At 49.3% G+C, this 24907-nt stretch overlaps 1 protein-coding gene across 2 annotated transcripts; it reads left to right on the plus strand.

Annotated features, from left to right (window-relative positions):
* The first annotated feature begins 2172 nt into the window (after positions 1 to 2172).
* On the plus strand, positions 2173 to 11761 carry ywhah (tyrosine 3-monooxygenase/tryptophan 5-monooxygenase activation protein, eta polypeptide). Of its 2 annotated transcripts, none has more exons than XM_085962014.1 (2): positions 2173 to 2277; positions 10113 to 11761. In XM_085962014.1, exons 1-2 carry the CDS (start codon positions 2188 to 2190, stop codon positions 10785 to 10787), a joined length of 765 nt encoding a protein of 254 aa, XP_085818140.1. In that variant the 5' UTR covers positions 2173 to 2187; the 3' UTR covers positions 10788 to 11761. The 2 variants fall into 2 exon arrangements, with proteins under 2 accessions (XP_085818140.1, XP_085818141.1); XM_085962015.1 differs by lacking the exon at positions 2173 to 2277 and adding an exon at positions 2289 to 2659.
* Positions 11762 to 24907: the final 13146 nt, after the last annotated feature.

Below are 24907 nucleotides of genomic sequence, written 5' to 3' on the forward strand. Positions count from 1 at the left end.
GAGGTTGTTTCCCCTGGCTGGAGAGTCTAGGGGGCATAGTCTCAGGATAAGGGGTAGGGCATTTAAGAGCGAGATGAGGAGGAATTTCTTTCAGAGGGTTGTGAATCTTTGGAATTCTCTGCCCCAGAGGGCTGTGAATGCTGAGTCTTTGAGTATATTCAAGGCTGAGGTCGATAGATTTTTGGACTCTAGGGGAATCAAGGGATATGGAGATCGGGCGGGAAAGTGGAGTTGAGATCGAAGATCAGCCATGATTTTATTGAATGGCAGAGCAGGCGCTAGGGGCCTAATGACCTACTCCTGCTCCTAATTCTTATGCTCTTAATTTGGAGACCCCTAAAGCGGTGGGCGGCAGGACCACAGGAAATGCATGACAGGTGCAGTATAATGTGGATAAATGCGAGGTTATCCACTTTGGTGGCAAAAACAGGAAGGCAGATTATTATCTGAACGGCAATAGATTGGAAAAAGGGGAAGTGCAACGAGACCTGGGTGTTATTGTGCACCAGTCGCTGAAGGTAAGCATGCAGGTGCAGCAGGCGGTTAAGAAGGCAAATGGTATGCTGGCCTTCATAGCGAGAGGATTCGAGTACAGGAGCAAGGATGTCTTGCTGCAGTTGTACAGGGCCTTGGTGAGACCACACCTTGAGTATTGTGTGCAGTTTTGGTCGCCTTATCTGAGGAAGGATGTTCTTGCCATGGAGGGAGTACAGCGAAGATTCACCAGGCTGATACCTGGAATGGCAGGAATGACGTATGAGGAGAGATTGGGTCAATTAGGCTTATATTCGCTAGAGTTTAGAAGAATGAGAGGGGATCTCATTGAAACTTATAAAATTCTGTCAGGCCTGGACAGACTAGATGCAGGAAGGATGTTCCCGATGGTCGGGGTGTCCAGAACCAGGGGTCATAGTCTAAGGATAAGGGGTAAGCCATTTAGGACTGAGATGAGGAGGAATTTCTTCACCCAGAGAGTGGTGAACCTGTGGAATTCTCTACCACAGAAGGCGGTGGAGGCCAGTTCATTAAATATATTCAAGGAGTTAGATATATTTCTTAAGACTAAGGGGATCGGGGAGAAAGCAGGGACAGGGTACTGAATTTGGATGATCGCATTGAATGGCGGAGCAGACTCGAGGGGCTGAATGGCCTACTCCTGCTCCTATCTTCTATGTTTCTATGAAATTGGTCCGTCGGCCTTATTTGCACATTAGCGGCGAACTGCGGGCGCCAGTCTGGGTATGGAAAGTGGTCCACCTTGTCCAAGGCCTTGTCGTGGATTTTGATAATGGGGGGGCAGTACTGTGTGGCGGGGCAGATTGGTCGAGGACCTTTGTCTTGGATATTTAGTGTAAGGCCCGTGCTCTGGTATGTTTCGGTGAAGGTGTTGACGATGTTTGGGGGGGGCGGGGGCAGCGGGTACTCTTTTATTTGGACCCAAAAAAAAACCAATTGGACTGTAAATAAACAAAAGTTCAACTAAAACTTAACAAATCAAATTAAAATTTGGTTTTCCGGGTTGATAATGCACTCCAGTCCCCACCGGTCGCGGAAATACTCAAGCGCGCCGGCGGACACCGCGTGCTCTATCTCCAGGGCCACCCGGGCGCGAACATGGCCGCGGAAGAGAGGCAGGCAATCCGGCTGGACAACCACCTCGACCACCCGCTGCCTGGACCAATTGATGGCTCTTTTAGCCAGGCCCAGGAGCAGGCCCACAAGGAGGTGGGGGGCAGCGGGTAAAGCGAGACAGTAGATCAATAAACGGCTGCCGCCATTCATCGCGTCTACAGTGGTAATTCACACAGGGCAGAAACCCGAAACCGGTGGTGGCGGCGGCGATGAGGAGGCACTAAAATAAATGGCTCACGACCCCACAAGCGCCGCTGAGCCAATCGGCGCTCTCCCAGCCGCGGCCGCAAGCTCTCGCCGGCGCATAGCAACACGCCTGCGCACTCGGCGCCACCGCCTTGTCGTCCTGCGGCGGGCGGCCGGTCTCGCGCGCCCCGCGTGGAACGCGCATGCGTCATCGCGGCGCCGCTGCCATAGCAACCGCTGCAGAGGCGACAGAGAAAGTCGGAGCGGCCGATGGAGCGCGCACGCCGCGCGGACGGCAGCGTGCGCGCTCACGAGACCCCCACACCCAAAACCTGGGGAAAAAATTCCGCATGGTTCTAAAATTAGAAGATGACGTCACCGTTAAATAGCCCGGTTCGGGGCGCGGGCCCGCCGGCCGCACTGCGCATGCCTGACTGCGGCAGTCGCGGCGCCTGCTGGGTAAGCGGCTTCTGTCTATGAGAGCGGGCGGTGGGGGAGGGGCTGTAGCCTGCCCGAGCCGCTGGTCTCGCCTCGCCAGTGCAGCGAGAACCCAGCGAGGAGCCAGTCCGAGCCCCGAGTGCGGCAACCCAGCGAGCAGCCAGTCCGAGCCGCTGGTCTCGCCTCGCCAGTGCAGCCAGTCCAAGCACCGAGTGCGGCAGAGCCCGCCAACACACACCCACACCGCACCGGCGGGGTCTGCAGCACCCCCTCCCCATCCCCACCCCCGGCTACAGGCGTTGCCATCGTGTCCGAAATGGTCGACCGAGAGCAGCTGGTGCAGCGAGCCAGGCTGGCCGAGCAAGCCGAGAGGTACGATGACATGGCGGCGGCCATGAAGTCGGTGAGTAGACCAACAACCCCCTCCCTCCCTCCGCCGGTACCGGGAGAGGTGGCGAGCCGGGAGCCGCTCACCGCCTGCGCTCGATGCCTGGAGGCGGTTGGGCTGAGAGCTGGCGGCACCGACTCATTCATTGGGGTGGAGCCGCGGAGACTGTGTGTCGAAAGGAACTTGTATCCCGTGTCAGTGAGAGTGAGGGGAACCCGGGACATTGTGTCAGCTTGAGGAACATTGTTTGGCTCCCCTCATTAAATCAGCGCAAGGTTCTGTCTCAACATTGCAACCCAGAGAAGGCGACAGTGACACTTGCTGATCTATTTTATCATTTGTTTTCCGGGCTCTTGTGTAAAGATGGGAAGGTGTTTTTTTGACAGATCCGTGGAGTGCACGTGTTCGAGTACTCTTACATCCCCCGTTATTTTCCGTTTCGGCTAACGGGTTGCTGTTCTCCACCTTTAGAAAATCCTCAGTATCCAGAAGGAGTGATTTTTAGATGTAATCTGAATTACAGCAGCTGGGTGTGGTCTGGATTGCTCCAGGCTTTGATTTTCTCTTCTCCCCCACCCACCCCACCACCCCACAACCCAAAATGATGTTTAGAAACCAGTAATAGTGAAACAGTGGGTGGTCTCCTTTTTTAAAGGGGAAAAAAATAACCCGGTGCAGATGCAAACCCCCCCCCCCCCCCTCCCAATTAAAGTGGGTGAGATTTAGCTAGAGAAGAATTGGATTCTGTACAAATCTCAGCTTTCTAGGTTGGGTGGCAAAGATGGAGAAAAGGCTGCTTTTGCTGACATCGATGGCTTTGGGTGGGATCTGGTAAGGGGTGAAGGTTTTTTTTTAAGGAAAAATAACTCAGCGGGAAGGTCGGTGGTCAGAGCGGAGGGCGGTGCCCACGGTGAAGGTAATAGTTAATTCAGGGGCGGGGTGGATGCTGACTACAGTGACCATTCATCTAACAATCGCACCTTTTTGTTTATATGAAGTTCCTTTAGACTTGATGTGAAATATGCCATCGGTTTAAATAACTGAAGGTTCATTCCCATTGTTCTCAGTAGATTGTCTTTTTGAATGGTTGAAATAGCTGACTTGCTTCGTACCTGCATCCTTCAGTGTGAACAATTATTTAAGCCTCGTTAAATGTGAACAAGGGGATGCACGCCAGGATCGAGCTGTGTGTTAGCACAAAAAGTACCAGCAGTGTAATAATGTGCTCCGATAGGGAGGGGGGAGAGAGAGTGCGAATAGATAATCTCTTCTCACCCAGACTTTTTCCCGAGACACAGACACACATGGGGCGCGATCGGCGCAGGTTTCTCAGCTGGTGTCTGGCGGATTCCGGGGCGGGGACCGTGGCCGGGGTTGAATTCTGAGCGACCTTCGAATACAACTGACCCTCGATGCAGTGTGTGTCTGGATTGACGCTATTGTGGCCAGGCAATGGGAGGGTTTGGGAGTATCGTTAGAGTGGAGCCGAGGGCGTGGGTACCAGCGCCCGAGGACATGCTCCCAACCATTTACACTCACTTAGACCTCGATTCTCTCCATGAATGCATTTGGGCGCGCTATTTGCGCCTTGTGTTGCCACTTGGAACTATTCAGACATATACTAAAAGTGAGTGCACCTTTAACCAGGCTTCATTGATTGGGCTCCTGCCTGCTTGTAAGAGGCTCCCTGACCCAGGCTGGTTTACACTGCGGACTGTGTGTGTGACAGGGCGGAGCAGTATGGGTGGTATTATGGGATGCTGGAGAGCAGCACAGCATGTTTCAGCAGCTGACAGTTGGGAGGTTCCATTGGGAATACACAGTAGCTGGAGACCATACAGCAGAATTGCGTTGAGTCAAAACTGACAATTGATTTAATGCAGGTGGTGAGACGTGATCCAACCTTCTTTTGGGAATTGGGGAGGGGTGCGTTGCTCTAAATGATTGGGACCCTTTTGCTCAGAGCGCAGAATTCCAGGGCCATTGAATAAGCCACATCCAGTTTTTATTAGGTGGGATTCTGTGACTTTTTTAATTTAGTGTTTTGGTATCACATTCTGAATGGTAAATCAGTAGTCTTAATAAATAATGCCCACTTTATATAGATACAAATCTCTGGGTTGGTGGAGTTGGGACAGATGTGAAGAAATCAGGTTTGATTTTTGGGTTACACATGGTCGTGTTACACTGCACCATCGGGAAGGAAAATTTCCATGCCTATCTGAACAGTAGACTAGTACATGTCTGTAAATGGCGATGACTCACATTGGCTATCTGATTTTTCTTTTTGGAACATGACGTGTGTGACCCAGATGTGTGTTTCAGGTACGAAAGTGGTGATTAAATCTGGGCAGGTAGCAGCTGCTTGAATTGGTAAGCAGTGATGTGCCCTCAGTTTGGATCATGGTGCTGGGTTTCAGTATAACTGGGATATTGATGTGTAAATGATCCAGCATGCAACTTCTATGATTGGGATTGCTCCCTTTGGAGCAGAGATGCTAGGGGGATATTTGATAGAGGTGTTCAAAATATTATGAAGGGTTTGATAGAGTAAATAAGGAGAACCTGTTCCCACTTGCAGGAGAGTCATTGACCAGAGGACACAGATTTAAGATAATTGGCAAAAGAACTAGAGGGTAAATGAGAATTTTTAATTTTTTTTACACAGTGAGTTACTGGAATGCGCTGCCTGAAAGGGCGGTGGAAGCAGATTCAATAGTAACTTTCAAAAGGGAATTGGATATATATTTGAAAAGGAGAAATTTGCAGCTTGGGGGGGGGGGGGGAAAGAGAGAGAAGAGAGTGGGACTAATTAGATAGCTTTCAAAGAGCCAGCAGAGTCACAGTGGGCTGAATGGCCTCCCTCTGTGCTGTATGATTCTAATGGCACTGATCAGCATTCACAGGCAAGGTCCTCCCTGTTTGATGCAATAGTGTAGAGTCTGGGAGCTGTCAGTATTTTTATGTCGAGCGAGTAGTCCGGTGCAAAAAGGTTTAACAAATCTAAAAGATCTAATTAGACCACAGCTTGAGATCTGGTATCTTGGGTAAAAATTCATTGAAAACCACAACTAATGCCGCCACATTGTAACATGCAGAATGGTGAAAGGTTTCTAGTTTGAAAACTGGACTTGTCTGCTTCATCTTTTATATTTAGCAATTTCCAGACAAACTACTCAAAATCAAGACAGTCCAGCCGAAGGCTAGATGGGTGGCAACTACAAAGGTCAAATACCCCTTTACAGGGCAGGGAGCGACATGGGCCCAGTCACTCTGGGCCCGGTCACTCTGGGCCAGCTTGCTTCCTTGTGGATGGATACAGAAAAGTATCCTCAGCATTTCGGCTGAAACACCTGCTAACTCAGCCGGGCTGGTGCTTGACACGAGGAGGGCGGGGGTGAGAGTAAATGAAGAGCAGGACACATTAGAAACAGTTTTAATGCTCAAACCGTTCTGCCTCATTCATGCATTTTCCTTTCTGCTGGGTTGTTGGGGCTGCAGTGAGTGCTGCATCACTTTAATGGCTTCAGTGAAGCAGTGAAACTGCTGTCTCTGTCCATCTTCCAGCCTCTTGGGTGTTGAATTTCCTTGGCAGTTTGCACAGCAAGTCACTTATGTCTCATTACCTAACATCTCCAAGACCGATGCACATTAGAAAGGAGCTGGCTAAATACTAAAAATAATTCTCTCTCTCTGCTTCCAGGGTTATGAGGATGTTCCAGATATTTGTAGTGGTGGATTTTGAGTTGGCCTAGTTTGGGTACTTAGTCCTGCTGCTTCTACTCTTCCCCTCTTGCATTTTTGTTATTGAAGAGCAGAAATCTAGGGGTATTGTGGGAAGGGAAAACATGAGGGTGGTAGATTTTCTTGGATTGCCTGGGATAGTACACCTCATCGACAATACATCCCACAAGGGAAATCCAGTCTCCTAGTGTGATTAGAAGACCATTCTTTGCCCCCCCCCCCCCCCCCCCTTTTTCACACTGCTTCTCCCCTCTCTCTCCCCTGGCTTCCTGCACTGTGGTTCTGTATTTAAACCCTTTTGTTTCCAGTTTTCTACTTTTCTCCCTTCTCTTGGGCGCAATTCCATGGGTGCCAGTTGACTTCTGTTACTTTGGCTAGTTGGCCATTAGTGAGGTTGACGGGCCGTTGTGGGAGACCATGGCCGAGTCTCCTCCTGCCCTCACCCGCTATCCACAGACACACGTGCAGTGTGGATCAGTGAATAGTGGCGGTTTATTTTCCCCACCCCCCACCTCAGGTGAGTCCAATTGTAACACAGCAGAGTACAGACCAGAGCTTGAGCTTGGTTCCATCCTGGTCTGCTGCAGCTACTCACTGGGGTCCAACACTCTGATCTGCAGCTCGTCAGCTAGATGTGACGATGATGCAAGAATGCAGACTGAGCTAGCTTCACACTCGCCTTGTTTGCAAAACTGAATGTCGTGGGTGGGGGGAGAGTTATTTAATTGTCTTTGGACACTTTGGCACAAACTATCCCAAAAGTACTGCGGAAAGCTCAAGTGTGTGTACTCTTTTAATGAGTAGCCTTGCCAGCTCTTTGGATTCCACTTTACTGATCCGCCCCCCAAGATCCAATGTTTCACTTCTGGTGAAAATCCACCCACTTAGTCAGAAACCGTGCTGTTTTTCTGTTGTTTTGCACTGACGGCTGGAGATAAGCTGAGTATATAACCCCCCCCCCCCCCCCCCTTCCTGTTTTCTCTGTTATCCAGGCATGTAATAAAATGTGGTAATTTGGCCTGATAGTACACAGTGCCCACATGGTAGGGTTCATCTGCCTCCTCGCCTTCCCAACCCTGCTCCTATTGGTTGAGCAGTGCCGAGCCCCACTTCACCGCGGTTACGGTGCATGGCAGAAGCTGGTTGGGTGTCTAGCATTTCACCTGGAGAACTGGCCTGGAGGGGAGAAAATTAAGGGCCTAGAAGCTTTTTGGTTATGGTTTAAGCACAGATGGACTCGATTCCAGTCAGATCTCTCAAGATTAATACTATTGTGGACACTGGGGTGGCTTTGGTGATGTGTGGTGCCCTCACGGAGCATTAGCGAGACCATGGCCTGCCCTGTCCAGGGTTATTTGTAAGACACCTGTCCCCCTCCCCACAGTATCTGTGCAAATGGGTACTCCACTCCTGACCAAATCTCACTTTCAATCCTGTTTAGCTGCAAGGAAGTGCCAACCATGGGACAGTGTGAAGTCGGCTGGTTCATTCCTAACCTCGAGCTGGTTTATTTCATTAAGAAAAAAATTGGATGTGCACGAGCGTCGTTCTAATGGAAACCTTCGGTGACCAGTGTCTCGGGGAATTTCCTTGTGTAACAGCTGATGCTATTCCACATGTGCCTACACCATTGCCCAGAATATTGACCCTGCTCCTAGATTACACGTTGGGAGGTCGTGAAAGGCACTATATAAATGCAAGATCTTTTATGTAGAAACATTTCTAAAACCCCAGGAAGCCCCTCCTTTCCCCCTGGCCCCCCTCTCTTCTTCCCCCTCCTCCTCCCCTCTTCTTCCCCCCCCCCCCCCCCCCCATCCTCCTCCCCTCTCTTCTCCCCCCCCCCCCCCCCCCCATGCAAACAAACACACTCTTTTTAATAGTTCAAAATGAAGACCCTAGAAGGTCAAAGATCTCTTATCAAATTTGATGTTAAGATGAGACAAGTTTCTCTTCCCCTTGTTTTGAATGTGGCATGTTGTTCTAACAGGAATGGGACTTCCATCATGTGTGTGACCTCTAGCCCTGCGATGAGGTGCAATCATTTCATTTTGTGTCTTTAACCATCTCGTGGGCTCACTCGAGATGAATGAGCTCTTGGTAAACTTTCACCCCTGCTCGAACATTCAGGCTGGTGCCATGGCGGAGAAGGAATTGAACGCGGCGGTTTGGCTAGGATTGTCAAAGCTGGGGTTCACGTGCAGCCAGGCCCCCTCCCTTCGTACTTTCGCCCACAGCACTGCACTTTACTAACCACCTATAATGGGGGCAGGTTGCACCCTGGATCCCCCCATGTGGTTGGGCTCTCTCCTCGAGCCATACGGGGAGGTGCCAGTGAGTTAACCTGATGTGCTCTTGCCCAGCTCTGTAAACCTGTGGAATCCTTGGGAGCAGTTCATCCCCTCCCACAAGCTTCGTGAATGGTAACTAGTGCAAAAGTAGCTCAGGAGAATTCAAATCCATTATTTTATAAATATTTTTTTAAAGTTGCAAGAGATAACAGACTATTGACTAGGTTACAGTAGCCTCCTTGTACCTGCCCCATTCAGTGCTGGAGATTTTGATGTAATTGTTTTTAAATGGTGGCACAATGTTCTAACAGGAATGGGACTTCCATCAAGTGTGAGTTTAGAAGTCGGTGCAATCATTAACCAGTGTATAACTCGCCACTATCATAGCCATAACAAGTTTGACGTTTATCACAAAGCCGGTGAGTTCAGTTGTATGGGGGCGGGGGTGGGTGGGGTTGCTGTTTGGAGCAGGGTCTGGAGATAGTCAGATGTCACATGATTGCCGTGTGTACTACTCTGTTGCCATGACCACTGTTGTTTCTCTCTGTTCTCAAACACCATTATCTAGGAGCGCAATAAAAAGAACTAGTCTGTGTCCTGGTACACAGTGGTTGGGCTCTGGGAGGGGTGGTGGGGGAACTCTACAGAGCAAGGTCTGCAGATAACCAGAGGCCCGAGTATTTTCAGATGCAAGAGTTTAATCATTTAACTGCCTGTCTGTTGGAGATGGTTATTTTTCCCTGAAGGTGCTCCCTCTCTTGCTCAGGGGGTTACAGTTCTACAGTGACTGGCTGGCCACCAGTTGTTGGCCAAGTGGCCATTCATGGTAAATGAGGCCAGATGGTGTGTTTTTGACTAGGGAGGGTATTGGAGCAGAGTCTGACCCCTGACCCTGTTCTCTTTCCTTCCTCCCCCCCGGCCATAGTGCACCATCTTCTGTCCTCTTGCAGCAATGCTGGAACCGTGACCTGCCTTGGTCAGCTTTATCGAAGGCTCGGTAAAGCACAGGAAAAATCGCCCCCCTTTACCCAATATTCCCTCCACACCCTGACTAAATCTGACTCCCTACATTACAACAGTGACTACACTCGCAAAGCGCCTCATTGGCTGTGAAGTGTTTTGCGACGTTGTGAAAGGCGCTATATAACTGTCGGTAAGGATCCTTCTTTAGTGCTGGGCCAGTGAGGACCTGGCCAATTGCTCACCTCTTACCCCGGGGGCCAATTGTGGTCCATCTACAGCCAAATCAGTGCAGACTGGGAACCGAATTGAGGACATTTTGTTGTGACTCAGGTGATGGGTTGGCAGCTAAACACATTGTGAGGGCGAACTGTCCATTTTGGGTCAATTTGATGGTTCCTAGCAACCCAGGGGAATGGTGCTCGCTCACTCACCAACGTCCTCGGATCTAATTTTTATTGACTGCTTGTTTGCAGGTGACCGAGCTGAACGAAGCCCTGTCCAACGAAGACCGCAACCTGCTCTCCGTGGCCTACAAGAATGTGGTGGGGGCCCGCAGGTCGTCCTGGCGGGTGATCAGCAGCATCGAGCAGAAGACGTCTGCTGACGGCAATGAGAAGAAGCTGGAGATGGTACGCGCCTACCGGGAGAAGGTGGAGAAGGAGCTGGAGGCCGTGTGCAGCGACGTGCTGGCCCTGCTCGACAAGTTCCTCATTAAGAACTGCAACGAGTCCCAGGTGGAGAGCAAAGTCTTTTACTTGAAAATGAAGGGCGACTACTACCGCTACCTGGCCGAGGTGGCCACTGGTGAGAAGAGGGCCGGAGTGGTGGAATCGTCCGAGGCCTCCTACAAGGAGGCCTTCGAGGTCAGCAAGGATCAGATGCAGCCCACCCACCCCATCCGCCTGGGCCTGGCCCTCAACTTCTCCGTCTTCTACTACGAGATCCAGAACGCCCCCGAGCAGGCCTGCCAGCTGGCCAAGGCGGCCTTTGATGACGCCATCGCTGAACTGGACACTTTAAATGAGGACTCCTACAAGGACTCGACTCTCATCATGCAGTTACTACGGGACAACCTCACCCTCTGGACAAGTGACCAGCAAGACGACGAGGCAGGAGAAGGCGGCGGCGGCGGCGGCGGCAACAACTGATGATCCCCCTCCCTCTCCCTCTCTCTCTCTCCACCTTCCTCTCCATCTCCTCTCCTCCCTCCCCGCCTGACACACACGTGCTATATACCCTAGTGCTAATGTATCTACTGTACACACAGCTCCTCTAAATCTGCTGTATGCCCATCAGAGAAGGAAAGACGAAAAAACTGATGCGTCTTCATTGGCTGTATCGGTATTTAAGCCCCTTTGCTCGAGTCGCACTTCAAAATCGTGCCCAAATTCTTTGAGCCATTTTGTCGCCCGCGGGTCACTTGCAGACACTTTTTTTTTTGGGTCCCTTTTTAAAGTCCGAACAGTTTTTTTTTAGAAGCAGCAACACTCCACCACACTCCCCACCCCCCAAAAAAAATATAAAAATAGCATTTGGTGTTGAAGCACTGTAATCCAGATTGGAATGGGAAAAGGTCGTGACTTTTCCTCTTGACCAATCGCCCCTGTGCATGCGGAAGCCACCGTATCCCTATCAGTCATTGAAACTCAACCCCAGTCAATTTCACACAACCTGGGTCCGAAATTGACACTTGGATCGTTTACATAATAGTCTGCTCGTTTTAGCCAATGAACTACCTTCAGCCATGAAGTAATTTATATAACGCCGGGAGGATTGGCTTTTTTTGTGTTGCTGAAAATTCTCTCTTTTTTGGCTATGTTAATTTATATGGAGCTCTATGATGTGCACAGATCTTGGGTAATGCATCTGCTGAAATGTTTTGATACTTTTTGTTTTAAAAACACTTTTTTTGTCAGATGTCGGAACCTCAATGGGTATAAATCTTTCTTTGTAAAACATCCGCTTTACCAATCGGTTCTCGAGTCAGCTCGTGAGCTCGCACAAAACGGATTGTGTTCGGACAGCATTAAAAACAAAACTGAAATCCGATGGAATGCCAAACCTTAATTCAATGTTGGGTTGAATGGATGATAATAAATGCTGCTTCAGGTGTATCATGGAATCGGCCCTCTTGTCTTCTGTTGGTTAGTTATGTTTGATCTTGGCAGGGAGGAAAGGAAGAGGAGCCATCGAGCGATGTCTGGTGTTCACTCCACCCATCTTTGCATGAAAACTCGACCACCTACAAGAAAATCCAGCCTGAGCACAGGCCGTGCTCTGCCCAGAGTCCACCGATAGTTAAATCTCTTGTGCTCCTCCTTCCGCCTACTTTAAAGGAGTGTCATTTTCCTCCCCAACCTCCCCCGGGGTGGGGGAGGGAAATGTCGTCACTCTGTGACTTATCGCCGTTCCCCCGCCCTCATAGATCCAGTTGCTCTTTTTTAATTTTAAAAGGTGCCAATTGGCTGTGAATCTGGGGCGGGGGTATGTTACAAATGTTACCACGGTAACCGGACAAGGCCTGGATTAAAACTGCATCCCTCCGAGGTAATGTAAACCACAGATTCCCGAATGCAGAAAGTGACTCCTGTTGTCGATGCTACCTTGTCACAGACTTGGCGTTGCCCCGTTATCGGTGCCTGGGTGTCCTGGATACCAAGGTTAGACCTTTTTCCACCGGTGTGGAGTGAGGGGGGGAACTCCCACTTGTGACCCAGGCATTAATGAATTGCCAGTTCAGATAGGAGAAGTGGCCGTGTGTCAGTATTCTAACCTGATCCACGTACTGCACTCCGCACTGCGAGCTTCAGCCTGACCCAAGAACACACGATCATACAACACAGGAGGAGGCCATTCGGCCCATCGTGCCGGTGCTGGCTCCTGTGGAAGCTGTCCCATTAATCTCACTTCCCCCGCTCTTTTCCCATCGCCCTGCAAAATTTTCCCCTCGTGTATATCCAATTCCCTTTTGAAAGTTACTACTGAATCTGCTTTCACCACCCTTTCAGGCAGCGCGTTCCAGATCACAACAACTCACGGCATTTAAAAAAAATCCTCTCCCCTCTGGTTCTTTTGCCAATTACCTTAAATCTGTGTCCTCTGGTTACCGACCCTCCTGCCAGTGGGAACAGTTTCTACTCCCTATCAAAACCCCTCAATTTTTTGAACACAAATCTAGCCCAACACCTCAGTGTGGTATTGCATTGTCGGACATGACACTAAATCTTTCTTCCTGTAGAGGTTAAAGTCTCATTGGGTGAACTGTCCTACTCTTCTTTCAATGTCCCGGCCAGCATTTATACCTCCACCAGCAGCAGATTATCTGGTCATTCATCTCTTCTGAGACCTCGCAAATTGGCACCGACTAGATAAGTGACTACATTTGGAATGTCATCCATTGGTTGCGAAGCACTTTGGAATGTCCTATGGTGTGAAATAAATGGCAGTCTTTTTGTTTTGCAGTTTCACTAAATAAATTATAATTTGAGCAAAAAGTTGCCAATTCTCTGCCGGAATCTTGCTATTCTGGAAACCTAAGATCTCTCCAAAGAGAAGATTGGGGTCCAGAGTGCGTAAGTCTTTCTCACTGCATGTGGTTTCTAGATTGATGCACTGCAGCACAGAGGCTGGGATGTGGGTTTACCCTTCAAGCTTTGGATGCCAGCCAGGTGTCCTGCGAGGAAGGCCGAGTGACTGTGGTAATGAATGACCTTGCATTTATGCAGTGACTTTTCATTGTCAATGAAGTATTCTTGAAGTGCAGTCACTGTTGTGCTGTGATGCAGGGAAATCATGATCCCACAGACTGCAATGAGATAATGACCAGATAATCTGTTTTTGTGATGTTGATTGAGGGATAAATATTGGCCAGGACCCCGGGGAGAACTCTCCTGCTCTTCTTCGAAAGTGTCATGGCATCTTTTGCATCCACCCGAGAGGGCAGACAGGGTCTCGGTTTAACATCTCATCTGAAAGATGGCCACTTTGCCAGCGCAGCACTCCCTCGGCACGGCACGGAGTGTCAGCGTGGAGTTTGCACTCAAATCTCTGGAATGGGACTTGAACCCACAGTCGTCTGACTCACGAGGTGGGAGTGCGGCCACTGAGCCATGGCTGACCGAGTTGCAGGGTGAGTCAATAGACCCAAGAGCACAAGTGTGAAGATTAGCACTTCCCTTCCGGCTGGTCTTGACTGGCCCCTGTGGATGCTGGGAACGGCATGCTTTTTGCGCCTCCACCGATGTGCTTTCACCCCATTTGCTGGTGTGAATTTTGTTTTTCCTCCTGTACCTACCATTCCTGTTGGGTGGATAGAGAGTGCACCGATTTACTGCTGAATTAAACCAATTTTGGCTTGTGGGCCTGAGTGCGCAGGGTGCTGGTTTGAGACTGACTTTGACACTCTCGTCTTCGAGCTGACAGGAAATTTTAATCCCATCAGGCTGGGCTGCATTCAACTCGAGGTCCCGGGGTGAATGCTAATGCTGCTCCTCCTGCTCCCTTTGCCTGTATCTTTTTTTTTCGGTTCACATCTACCTAAAGCTGCCTGCACAGCAAGCATTTGGGAATGTCCTACTGTCTACCATGTAGGAATAGTGTTTGTGTTCTGTTAATTGTTTTATTTTGGAGAAGGACAACGCAAACGCCATCGCTGCTCACTGGGGGTACATCCTGTTGACCAGCTGTGAAGGGATGTTGGTGCAGGAGCTCCAGGTGTGTGTGTGCGGCTCACTTGTCTGCCCTTCTAGTCAAACGGAGCTGTCACTGGGAACCATGTGGAGGGAGTGCTTCGTACCATTTAATCAGATACCTAATGCGCCTTCCACCTGTTTCTAATGAGGGTCTCTGTCGTAAAAAGTGAATTGGACTACAGGATTGCAGGAAAAGGCCTACTCCCCATTCAACCATACAAAAGTATTTCAGCCTTTGAAGTCTGACTAAATACACACCCCTCATCTTACACCGAATCCCAGTATACCATTCACACCCTACATTCCAACAGTGATTACACTTCAAAAAGTACTTAATTGGCTGTAAAGTGCTTGGGATGTCTTGAGGTCGTGAAAGGTGTTATATAATAGTTCCGGCACAATGGGCCAAATAACCACCTGTCTGATATTCTAAGTATTTTTACACCTGTAGAATTCCTGCTCATCAAGTACTAGATGTCTGACATTTGAGACACGGTGGAGGGGTCGAGAGAAGTGGTGGTGAGGTAGAGCTGGGTGTCGTCAGCTTACATGTGGAAACTGACGCTGTGTTTTCAGATGATGTCGCCGAGGGGCAGCATGCAGATGAGAAATAGGGAGCCAAGGATAGATCCTTGGGGAACCCTAGAGGTAACGATGTGGGAGTGGGAAGAGAAGCCATTGCAGGTGATTCTCTGGCTATGACTGGATAAATAAGAATGGAACCAGGCAAGTGCTGTCCCATCCAACTGGATGACGGTGGAGAAGCATTGGAGGAGGATGGTGTGGTCAACCGTGTCTACAGCTACAGACAGGTCGAGCAGGACAAGGGGGGATAGTTTACCATTGTTCCGGGAAAGATGGGCACGGATTTGGGAGACAACAGCATATTCAAGGACTTTGGAGAGGAAAGGGAGGTTGGAGATGGGGCGGTAGTTTGCAAGGACGGAGAGATTTTTGAGGCGAGGGCTGATGACGGCAGATTTGAAAGAGGGGGACAGTACCTGAGGAGAGAGAGAAGAGTTAACAATTTCAGCTAGCATAGGAGCCAGGAAGGGAAGTTGGGTTTTCAGTAGTTTAGTAGGAATAGGGTTGAGGGAGCAGGAGGTGGGACTCATGGACAAGATGAGCTCAGAGAGGGCATGAGGGGAGATGGGAGAGAAACTAGAGAAAGATGCGAGTACAGGTCTAGGGCGGGGGGAACCTTTACAGGAAGTTTGGCTCGGTGGGCTAGGGGAAGAGAGGGATGCGGCAGAGGCAGCTGAATGGATGGTCTCAATCTTAGAGACAAAGTCCATGAGTTCCTCCCACTTGTTGGAGGTGAGGGGTTTTAAGAAGAGGGTTAGCTATAGAGAAAAGAAACCGGGGGTTATCTTTGCATTCCAGGATGATTCTGAAGTAGTGAGCAGCTTTGGAAGACAAGAACAGGACCTGATAGTGCTTTATGTGGTCCAGCCAGATCTGACGGTTAATGACTAAATCAATTGTCCGCCATATCCGTTCAAGTCTGCGTCGCTTGGACTTAATGGAGCGGAGATGAGGGGCGTACCGGGGGGGGGGGGAGTAATGGTTTTAGTAGGGACTAGGGCATCAAAGGTGGAGGCGAGGGTGTTGAGCAGATCAGTAGCTGCAGAAATGTTGTGGTGAATGAGGACCAAAGGCTGGACAGTTGGGATTTTGAAAGTGCAGTTGTAAGTGAATTTAAAGAGAGTTTTTTTTGTCGGACACAGAAAGAAGTAAGGTTGGGAGGGGGATGTGGGTGGAGAGCGATACGAGGAAGTGATCAGAGATGGTCTTACCTGTGATTGACATGATGGGAGCAATGTTCCCTCTAATTCTTTTTTTGGGTGAGTGGCTCCTTTAACAGGCTGCGGGGTCCGTTCAAACTTCCACACATATGTGGTTTTTCATTCAAAAGCCGGTGACCGGTCTGCGCGGGAGCTCCAGGCCGCTGCACACCTCGTGGCCGTGCAGCTTAATGGGAACATGGGTTGGGAGTAGCGAGGCCACGTGAGGTGGCATGGTCAAGGGGGTGGCTGTGAATATGGATTGGGGAGTTTATATCGAGGGAGGATAGGACAGTGAACTCGGAGGAAAACGAGCATGATGAATTGAGATGGCGAATTGAGATGAATTTAACTCTGCATTCTACCCACCTCTCCCTGGGAGGGGTTCAACATCTCTGCCTTCCACAGCACAGCTCACTGCAGGGGAATCTGCTCTTGCAGGGGATCAGCTGATTGTAGATTGGGCCATGGTAACCTCCTCCAGCCCTACACCCCTCTGAGATCTCTGCATTCCTCCAATTCTGGCTTTTTGCACCTCCCCGATTTTCTTTGCCCCGCCATTGGCAGCCGTGCCTTCAGCTGTCTAGACCCGAAGCTCTGGAATTCCTTCCCTAAACCTCAATGCCGCTGCACCTCCCACTCCTCCTTTAAGTTGCTCCTTACAACCTACCTCTGACCAAGCTTTTGGTCACCTGTCCTAATATCTCCTTATGTGGCTCGGTGTCAAATTTTGACTGCTCACGCTCCTACGAAGCACCTTCACAATCACAGATCACCCACAGTGCAGATAGAGGCCATTTCGGCCCATCGAGCCTGCACCGACACATATCCCACGCGATCCCCGTAACCCCTACACCAACACATCCCACCCTATCCCCGTAACCCCGTGTATTTAATCCCCCTAACACTAAGGGTCAATTTATCATAGCCAATCAACCTAACCCGCACATCTTTTGGGTCTAAAACCTTGGGATGTTTTACTATGTTAAAGACGCTATATAATTGCAGGTTGTTGCTGTTGTGGTGGGGAGTTACATTTGAATGCAGTGTCCCTGAGCTAGGGAGAGGAAAGGTCTATGGCAGCCACCGATCTCCTGGAAGTTGGGTCAGAGCGTGCATGTTGTGTACATCGCACGAGGACAGGCCCGACCACATCTGTGGTGCTTGTAGAAATAGCCTGCTGACGGTCACAGATTACAGTCACACATGATGAATGACTACGTAACCACGGCGTCGGAGGGCAGCCAGTTCCTGTGGAGTGGGACTTACGTCTGAGTTAGGAGGAGGGGACGAAATGGCAGTGGGGGCAACATGATTTAGTGAAAATATTTGAGAATGAACTCGTGGCAGGAACTGAGAGACATGTACAACAATATTTCCAGAAATGGGAGGGAATATAGCCAACTGGGCATTGATTTGATCTTAATTGGTGATCTCCCTGCTTCTTTAGATCTTCATTCTTGCTTTGGTCCATTCCTAGGTAGATATTTTCCCCTCTCCTGTCCCCGTACCTTACACTGTCCTGGGCTAGGAGGGCAGGCTAATGCCTCATCCTGGGCCTCAGCTGATAGCGCTCCATGACCTACTGCTAAGTAGGTGGCCTGTGGTGACTTATTCCCCAATTTATTTTCTTTCTATCCCTCTCCCATTTTATTCAGGACACCCTGACACTAAACAGTGCCACAGAACATGACTCTACAAACTTGAAAAAAGAAATCAGCTGTTCCGTAGAAAATCATACTCCTGCCTCAAGCACTGAGCTGAATTCCACCCTTTGAACACACTGCAGACTGAGACGTACGAGCTAATGATTCTACGCAGCTGTGAAATAAATAGTGACGCAGTTTCCCCTGCTAGACCTGCCATCTTGGACCTGAGCCAGTGTGGGTAGCTGCAGCTGCAGGTTTCCATCCACCGCCTGCCTGACTCAGTTTCCCTGGTAACAGATTTAATAGGGACAGACACAAGAGCTCACCATTACATCTGTCCCAGGGAAGCACAGAAGTCTACAGGACAGGGCTGTTTGAAGAAGTAAAACATCGGACGGTCATCTCTGGCCTCTCACCTCGGGGACTGGGCAGGATTATACACTGACCTTTCACCTCTGGGAGTGGGCAGTGTTGGAGATTATACACTGACCTTTCACCTCTGGGAGTGGGCAGTGTTGGAGATTATACATTGACCTTTCACCTCGGGGACTGGGCAGTGTTGGAGATTATACACTGACCTTTCACCTCTGGGAGTGGGCAGTGTTGGAGATTATACACTGACCTTTCACCTCTGGGAGTGGGCAGTGTTGGAGATTATACATTGACCTTTCACCTCAGGGACTGGGCAGTGTTGGAGATTATACATTGACCTTTCACCTCAGGGACTGGGCAGTGTTGGAGATTATACACTGACCTTTCACCTCTGTGGCTTGGCAGTGTTGGGGATTATACACTGGCCTCTCAGCTTTGGGGTGGGCAGTATTGGGGTTAGACATTGTCCTCTCACCTCTGGGATTGGGCAGTGCAACAGATCAGACACTGGACGTCCAACCCTGATGCTGGATGATGCTGTGGGTACACCCTGGCCTTTCACTTCTAGCAGCTGGGTTTGAATCCACCCCGACTGGTGGGATGACAGCATTTCTCTGTCTCTGTCTCTCTCTCTCTCTCTCTCTTTCTGTGTACCAGCTGTAAGAATAAGCCCTAACTCAGTCATTAGTAGCTTTTGATCCAAAGTGCAGAGTTGGTATCAGACTGGTAATCTCACTCAGAGAGGCAGAGGATGGCTGGTGTGGGAATTGGAAATCTCAGCTTGATACAGAAGGGGCCCTTGCAGTGTCTGCTTGGTTTATTTGGTAGTGATAAGATTGCAGCGTCAAGTCCCACATCATCCAGGCTGACACTCCATTGCAGTGCTGAGGCAGTGCTGTGTTATCGGAGGTTTTATGCTTTGGATAAGAAGTTACAGCGAGGCCCCAGTTCTGTGATGCAGGTGGATACTAACTTATTGGAGATGACTAGGGAGTTCTGGTGTCCTGGCCAACATCTCTAGATTACCTGGTCAGCCATTCACCCTGTTGCTGTTTGTTGGGTCTCGCATTGTGTAAATTGCCTGCTGTATTGAACCACGTAACAGGTAGTCACTGCACTTCAAAATAACGAGGGGTGAGCCGCGGTTCAGTGGCAGTGCTCTCACCTCTGAGTTGAGAAGGTTGTGGGGTCAAGTCCCACTCCAGAGTCCTGAGCAAAAATCTAGGCTGATCCTTCAATGCAGCTCTGAGGGAGCGCTGTCAGTGTTTCTGAATTAAGTGGGACTTGACCCTGTAATCTTATCACTAAGAGGTGACAGTGCTACCAACTAAACCAAGGAGACACTGCAAGAGACTGTCAGAGGTTCCATCTTTCGGGTGAGATGATAAGCCGAGTCCCCATCTTCCCTCTCAGGTGGACATAAAAGATCCCATGGCACTATTTTGAAGACGAGCAGGGGAGTTCTCCCAGAGCCCTGGCCAATATTTATCCCTCAATCAGCACCTATAACAGATTATCTGGTCATTTATCGCATTTCTGTTTGTGGGAGTTTGCTGTGCGCATATTGGCTGCTGCGTTTCCTACGTTCCAACAGTGACTGCACTTTCTGAAGTATTTCCATGGCTGTAAAGCGCTGTGGGACGTCCTGAGGTTGTGATAAGTTGCCAGATAAATGCAAGTCGCCCCTCCCTTCGGAGGCTGGCACTAACACGCATTTATTGGAAAAGAGGATGACTCTACCTAACCGCGCTACATCTGACCAGGGAGCACTTGATGCTGACACCGGTGAGTGTGTAAAATGGGAAGTGTTCCGATTCCCCAGCAGCAACATCCCTCAGCTTGTGAATACGATGTATTAAACTCGGCGATGCGTTCCGAGAAACCAACTGTACTCACCGAGTACTGGAAGGAGACTAGGAACAGGTCAACAACTGACACCAAGGCTCAAAGAGCCGCCCGTGTGCTAAAGTACAAGTGGAGAGGCTTATGTTGGGGTGTGCTGAGTAATTCACTTTAACGACATTGCAAATATTATGTTACTCAGTTACGCCCCAGTAGATTATATAAGCGTCACTCCACCTGTTTTGTTGAGCAGATGTGTAGTGTTTGCTCTCCCTGGTGTAGTGTAAGTAAACGGGTTGCTCATTCCCCGTGTGAGTGTGAGTGTCTCCACGCTGCAACTGAAGAAACTGGAAGCGAAGCAAAATGGAGTTTATGTCACACGCAGCCAGTGCCTTGTGATTTCCCCATGCATTGAGCTGCTGATCTCGGCTGTCTCACCAGGAAAGACTCAGGACTGAGGCCTTTCCCAACAGGAACACTTAGGAAAACACTCCCCCAAAATGCTGGAAACACTCAATCAGCATCTGTGGAGAGATGAGTTAATGTTTCAGTGTAACCTTTCTCTAGGGATGGTTTTGCACAACAGGCATCCAGATCTAGATGTAGAGTCCAGGCAGCAGATCCCAGTCCTCTCTCTTAATACAGCCACATGGTCAATATACAGCGTGCGTTCACAGTACCCTCCATTAGCAGAGTACAAGCTGGGCAGCTCAGTTAATCGTCAAGCCCAAAGCAAATTCCTCCTGGAAGGTGAATACATGTGGACAGGGCTGAAGCAGCCATGTTGCTTCAGATACATGGACATACAGAAAGAAAAGTGACAAAAAGTGGGCCTGGGTCACTCTGCTGGTTTTGGCAGTGGGACTGGGTCACTGTGCCAGGCAGTGAGTTCGGGCAGTGGGTCTGGGTCTCTGTGCCGGGCAGTGAGGTTGGGCAGTGGGTCTGGGTCAGTGTGCCAGGCAGTGAGGTTGGGCAGTGGGTCTGGGTCACTGTGCCAGGCAGTGAGGTTGGGCAGTGGGTCTGGGTCACTGTGCCGGGCAGTGAGATTGGGCAGTGTAAAGTCTGTGGGTTATATGGTGAATTATTACACAGACTACAAGAGTAAACTTTAACAGGACTTTACTATTCGAAGGTCAGGGCGAATCTGCCCAATAAATCCTTACACAGCACTTATATACCGGTGTGGTCACTCCCGGTATTACAGTATACAGCAGCCAAGATAAAGTAGTGCAACACCTAAAATAGTTCTCTTAAGGTGGACGGTTACATACAATAGTTCTCTTAAAGGTAGAACGGTTACATACACTACAATCCTCCCTTTTTAGCTTACAACATACTTATTCCCCATTAAACATAACATATATCCAACTTCATGTAAAACAGTTCACAGATGTAGTCTCTGCGGAAACAGTTCACAGATTCAGTCTCTGCGGGAAACAGTTCACAGATTCAGTCTCTGCGGAAAACAGTTCACAGATTCAGTCTCGGTGTAGTCGGTTCACGTTGCTGGAGTGACTCATCCAATAGTCCTTCACTGGACTTAACAGCTTGAACTTCCGTCACTTCTGAACCAGCATTGTTGACTTCTAAAAGCTTGAGTGTAAAGTCTGTAGGTATTATGGCGAATTAATACACAGACTACAAGAGTAACTTTAACAGGACTTTACTATTCGAAGGTCAGGGCGAATCTGCCCAATAAATCCTGACACAGCACTTATATACCGGTGTGGTCACCGTCGGTATTACAGTATACAGCAGCCAAGATAAAGTAGTGCCACACCTAAAATAGTTCTCTTAAAGGTGGACGGTTACATACAATAGTTCTCTTAAAGGTAGAACAGTTACATACACTACAATCCTCCCTTTTTAGCTTACAACATACTTATTCCCCATTAACATAACATCAGAGCATATATACAACTTATGCAAAACAGTTCACAGATTCAGTCTCTCTGGAGGCTTCCTGACTCTGTCCGGATAACGCCTCGGTGGTGTAGTAGTTTTCGGCGGGGTAGTAGGTTCTTCTGGCAAGGTCGATTCGGCTTGAAGGACAGTGTCAGGTTCATCTGATTCCAGTATTACCAGATCGGAGGTAGGTGCTCTGGGTATCTCTGCTTCAACATTAGCCGTGTAAGGTTGTGGAGTAGGTTGGTCCTTTGTGGATGACCCTATGATCTGGTCAACATGGCGCCTTATTATGCTGTCACCAATGTCCACGGTATACATCAGCGGCCCTAGCCTTTTCCCAATAGTTCCAGGCTGCCATTTCTCGGTACGGTAGTCCCGGGCCAAAACTTGTTGACCTATCTGAAAGGATCTAGTTGGCCTTTCATTCATGCCCTGAAATTGCCGGTTCTCTACGTCCCTTCTGACGTTTGGCTTAATCAAATCCAGCCGGCATCTTAGTCTTCTATTGAAAAACATCATGGCGGGAGTTTGGTTTGTGACCGCATGTGTTGCATTCCTGTACGCCAACAAGAAGTTATCTACCTTATGTTGTAGGTTGATGTCTTCATTACCCATGGCCTTTATGGCCTTCTTGAAGGTCTGGACAAACCTTTCAGCTAATCCATTGGTGGCGGGATGGTATGGGGCTGACGTGTAGTGCTTGACCCCATTCCTTTTTAAGAACTTCCTGAATTCTTCGGACACAAATTGCGGTCCATTATCAGAACAGGTCTGTTCCGGCAGCCCATTCCTGGCAAATATGGTCCTTAATACTGTGATGGTTTTTTCCGTGGTGGTGGAGGACATCTTTATTACCTCCGGCCACTTGGAGTGTGCATCCACCGCGATTAGAAACATTGAGTCCATAAATGGACCAGCAAAGTCGACGTGTACCCTTTGCCAAGGAGATGAGGGCCACTCCCATGGATGCAGAGGAGCTTGTGGTGGCGCGTTTTGGACCTTCTGGCATCCTAGACAGCTCTTGGTTATTTCTTCGATGTCTCCATCAATACCTGGCCACCACACAAACGCTCTTGCTAGGTTCTTCATTTTCACTCCACCCAGATGCCCCTCGTGAAGCTCCTTTAGCACCTTATGCTGAAGTTTGGGTGGAATCACCACTCTAGATCCACACATCAAGGTTCCTCGGCACACTGACAGCTGTTCTCTTCTTTGCGAAAATGCGGGCAGCGTTGGTTCGCCATGTGCTGGCCATCCCTCCACTGTTAAATCGTAGACTCGTGAGAGAGTCGGGTCATTTCTTGTTTCATTTTCAATCATCGAATTTGTTACTGGTAGACATTCCACTATGGATGAGTGGAACATCTCTACTGGGTCCACTGTAGCCGCCTCTTCTACTACTGGCAACGGTAGGCGTGATAACCCATCAGCATTTCCATGCTGTTTGGACCTTTTGTATTCGATGTCATATTGGTGTGCCCCAAGTAACACGGACCACCTCTGTAGCCTTTGCGCTGTCATAGTGGAAACGGCCTTGTTAGGGTTGAATATGGACACCAACGGCTGGTGGTCTGTCAGTAATGTGAACTTCTTGCCCTGCAGGTAATGATTGAATTTCTTTACTCCCCACACAAGGCTGAGGGCCTCCCTATCTATCTGAGCATAATTTCGCTCAGCGGAGGTCAATGATCGGGACGCAAATGCGACTGGCCTTTCCGAGCCATTTGGTAACTTGTGTGAAAGTACTGCTCCAATTCCATAAGGGGAAGCATCACAAGCTAGACGAAGAGGTAACGTTGGGTTGAAATGAGCCAACACTTCCTCAGAGGTAATCAACGCCTTGCTTCTGTGAAAGGCCTTCTTACAGTCCTCGCTCCACTTCCATGGTACTTCTTTCCGCAACAGAGCATTCAGCGGATGCAGCACCGTGGATAGATTTGGCAGAAACTTGTGGTAATAATTAATCAACCCCAGAAACGATCTCAACTGTGATACATTTTCCGGAGCGGGGGCCTTCACGACAGCTTCTATCTTGTCAGGTGACTTGTGCAGCCCCTCTTGGTCAATGACATGACCGCAGTACGAGATCCGTTTCTGGAAGAACTCACATTTCTGGCGATTAACTCGAAGGCCATATTCCTTCAACCTGGTGAGCACCAGTTTCAAATTTGTGAGGTGTTCCTCCTCGTCTTCTCCCGTAATCAGGATATCGTCCAAGTAACACTGCGTGCTTGGAATACCCTGTAAGACCTGCTCCATGGCCCTCTGCCAAATTGCTGGAGCCGAAGCTACTCCAAAAACCAGTCTATTATAACGATACAAGCCTCTGTGCGTGTTGATTGTGAGATACTGGCGCGACTCTTCCTCGACTTCCATTTGTAAGTATGCTTGTGCCAGGTCTATCTTGGTGAAGTGTTTCCCACCAGACAATGAAGCAAAGATATCCTCAATCCGCGGGAGCGGGTATTGTACCGTGTGAAGCACCGGATTAACTGTGATCTTGAAGTCTCCGCAGATGCGGACCTTTCCCGGTCCCCCTGGCTTGTTACTTGATGAAGACTTCATGACGGGAACAATGGGCGTGGCCCACTCACTCCAGTCCACCTTAGACAGTACCCCTGAACGTTCAAGCTCTTCCAGTTCTGCCTCCACAGCAGGTCGTATCGCGTAAGGTACCGATCTGGCTTTGAAAAATTTTGGGCTTGCATGTTCTGCAATCTTGATTTTTGCTTTAATTCCTCTCAGTGTTCCCAGTCCTTGCTGGAATACCTCTTTAGCTTCGTCCAATATTCTGGACAACCGTTCAGGTTTGACATCTTCCTTTCCGGAATCTACCGTCATTGTGTTTAGTGAATGCCAGTCTATCTTTATTTTCCTGATCCACTCCCGTCCCAGAAGTGGTGGACCTCCCTTGGGCAGCACATACATGTCCATCCCTTGGTGATCTTTGTCCTTGTATCTCACCTTGGCTTTTATCTTTCCGATGGGGTATACTTTGTGCCCCGTGTATGTCTGCAATACT

Source organism: Somniosus microcephalus, chromosome 19 (genome assembly GCF_052327205.1).
Source record: "Somniosus microcephalus isolate GS21.2 chromosome 19, FLI_Smic_1.0, whole genome shotgun sequence".
Lineage (NCBI taxonomy): Eukaryota > Metazoa > Chordata > Chondrichthyes > Squaliformes > Somniosidae > Somniosus > Somniosus microcephalus.